Source organism: Perkinsus marinus, assembly GCF_000006405.1.
Source record: "Perkinsus marinus ATCC 50983 genomic scaffold scf_1104296955874, whole genome shotgun sequence".
NCBI lineage: Eukaryota > Perkinsozoa > Perkinsida > Perkinsidae > Perkinsus > Perkinsus marinus.
In genome coordinates, this window is record NW_003207677.1 from 845419 (window position 1) to 848179 (window position 2761).

Consider the following 2761-nt stretch of genomic DNA (forward strand, 5'->3'; position numbering starts at 1 on the left):
CATTACATGAGTTTCACGACCCGTTTCATGTGAAGTGGCGTCGTAATACTCTGTGAAAACGCGATATTCACGATATGCAGTAGTCGCGAAATATATTTTTCACTAATTTTCGCGAAGTATTACTCCACTTCACGTGAAACGGGTCGTGGAACTCCATTGTTATATACAAGTGCACCTTGTATATTGAGTATCCTTACCAAGATAGCGATCCCCGAAAAAGTTGACCTGGTTGCTTTTCTCTGCGCCCCACTGCCTGTTGTTGAATACGATAGCCGTGGTTGGTATTTGCTCCCTTATGCAGGTGACGACTTCATTTATGCCGTTCATCATCCATGAACCATCACCATGGTAACTAATTTCATACCACTCCTTCACAAAATCACGAATCGTCATTACGCCACAGCCGGTCTGTCGGGTCTGGCCAGCTTAGCGCCCATCATAGCACCAAACGCAGGGCCGCAAGACGCCCACATTCCCGGACCGACAAGGGACGGCTCACGCGTGATGAACTGAAGGAGTGGTATTCAAAAAGTCGACAACAACATCGTACCTTAGGCATATAGCTGCTACTGAGAGCCGACAAATTGCCAGTATCGACGCTCAACATGGTGTTCTCCGGCAAAGCCGTTTCTACAGCTGCCAAGGCCTGCCGAGGCCTCACCCTGTTCGGTTGGCACAACTTCGTATCGTCAGTCATACTCTTCAGTGTCGCTTCCCACTCACTGACCTGTTTTCAGCGATGAGTGGTATGAGAAAATCGACAGTAGTAATGATAATACATGAGCTCTAGCCTTAGACAATCTACCATTGATGGCATTCGGGTCTAAGAGCTGTCGCGCCGCGTGCTTCCCTTCAGGTGATGTAAAATATCTGATAAAAACTTCCCTACAGAACCAATTCGAGATTGTCCAACCTAGTGAGAATATCCATAAACTGTCCAACATCACCATTAACCGCTACTGCTACCGGACCTGTCGAGAGCCTCAACTACCACAGAGAGGAAGAGCATGCACTCACTGGTGAGCCCCAGTCGTCGAGAGTCGATATCAACTTGAACTAGCTTGGCATTCTTCGGCCACCAGTCCAAGCCGTATTGACTGATAGAATCATCACCTCCACAGACAAGCACCTCCCCTACGGGTTTTTCATATAAGGGTTGATGCGCGTGCCCAAAGCCAACACGACATCAGCATCCTTGGCTACTTTCATAGCCCCCAGACTACCACCATAACTAAAGCACGACGCTTATGCACTCTCCATACCGTAAATCGCCCACCTCAGAATACCAGCGCAAAGAGGATGGTCCTGTGGGAAGGCGTCACCATGCAGATAGGTTGTAACCACTGGGCATTGTACGCTTTCCGCAAACCTTACTGCGGCCTCGATATTCTCCTTGGAGGCGGCCACACCCCCTCCTACCATTATGACCTACAGCGCATTGGGCAAGAGATTGTGACGATAGCAATGACGATATTATACCGGATTCTTAGCACTCATAAGGAGCTCCTTGGCGCGCTCGATCGACTTGGGCCCCCCCGGGCCTCGCTCAATGTGAAGTGGATCCGGTATAGTAAAGTCATATTTTCCATACCAGTAATCTCTGAAGTAATGTTCATCACTGCTAAGGGGTGTTATGTCCATGCCTTCACCTCGGTATGTTGATCTGTGTCGGTCCTCGGTCGTTGAGGGCGATATCAAAGGCCCTCGAGGTTATCTCTGCGACCCTTTTAGGGTTGTTCACCTGCCCTTGGTACTTTACCATACTCTCGAATATCTTCAACTGATCGCATTCCTGAAAAATGCAAAATATGTGAAATTACTTATAATGTGGTCCGACCTGAAAACCCCCAGTTCCCGTTTGCATCGAAGAGTGGTCGGGCGTGATGACCACTACAGGGCTGATCAACCAAAACAGTTGACAATTTCTATTATATAATCGCCCGTTTACCTATGGGACCAGTAACAGCCCTGTAGGGCAGTAACAAAATTAGTGATACCAGGGCCGTTCTGAGCCGCGCATACACCGTGACGACCACTGATACGGGCGTAACTGGAGAAAGCGGAATAGGATGATGATTATGTTATTACTGCCGCACCCATCAGCCATATGAACAGCGTTCTGTTCGTGTTGGACGCTTATATACCTACAACATGGCACTGTAGTGGTAGCTGTTTGATCGACGTAAGGTGGTCTGACCTTATCCCTGCTATGGGGAAGAGATCGAGGGCATCCATAAAGGCTGAGCCGGCGATTCCGAAGACATATTTCACATCCTGAGGGGTGATGATGATGACGATAGCAATACTCGTTTAAGTTGAGCACTATCGAAAATTCATCGATAAATATATTATTCTCAAAGATTATTTTCACAATAAGAAACCAATGGATTTTCACGACCCGTGTTATGTGAAGTGGAGTGATACTCTGTGGAAAAAACCCGATATTCGCGCTATGCAGTAGTCGTGAAATATGTTTTTCATATCACTAGGGTGATATGTGTATAAAAGTGTTACCATACCGAGATTCAATCATAGATCTCTGTAGAAGGATGATACAAATTCTATATGTAAATGGAGCCACACCGAATGTTCGAAGTAGTGATACCAACCTGTTTTATGAGGGTTTCCACAAACGCCTCGCTTGGGGTCATCGTTCCCTTATCAACAGCCGTCGAGAAGTTACTACGGTTAAAGGTAGTGGCATAAGCCAGACGACGACTGTAGCGAGCTGGAGTGGAGATAAGGAGGGCCATAGTGATGG

At 47.3% G+C, this 2761-nt stretch overlaps 2 protein-coding genes across 2 annotated transcripts; both read right to left on the minus strand.

Moving 5' to 3' along the window:
* Positions 1-392: 392 nt before the first annotated feature.
* Positions 393-1422, minus strand: Pmar_PMAR020646 (Sulfoacetaldehyde acetyltransferase, putative; the record flags this gene model as incomplete). The annotated part of the gene is made up of 7 exons (XM_002775620.1): positions 393-509; positions 551-727; positions 780-870; positions 914-971; positions 1018-1097; positions 1139-1231; positions 1277-1422. 7 exons carry the CDS (start codon positions 1420-1422, stop codon positions 393-395), a joined length of 762 nt encoding a protein of 253 aa, XP_002775666.1.
* Positions 1423-1473: 51 nt separating this feature from the next.
* On the minus strand, positions 1474-2753 carry Pmar_PMAR020647 (acetolactate synthase, putative; the record flags this gene model as incomplete). The annotated part of the gene is made up of 7 exons (XM_002775621.1): positions 1474-1600; positions 1650-1792; positions 1838-1898; positions 1949-2050; positions 2097-2144; positions 2198-2274; positions 2610-2753. The coding sequence occupies 7 exons, from the start codon at positions 2751-2753 to the stop codon at positions 1474-1476; spliced, it is 702 nt and encodes a 233-aa protein (XP_002775667.1).
* Between the last annotated feature and the right edge of the window lie 8 nt (positions 2754-2761).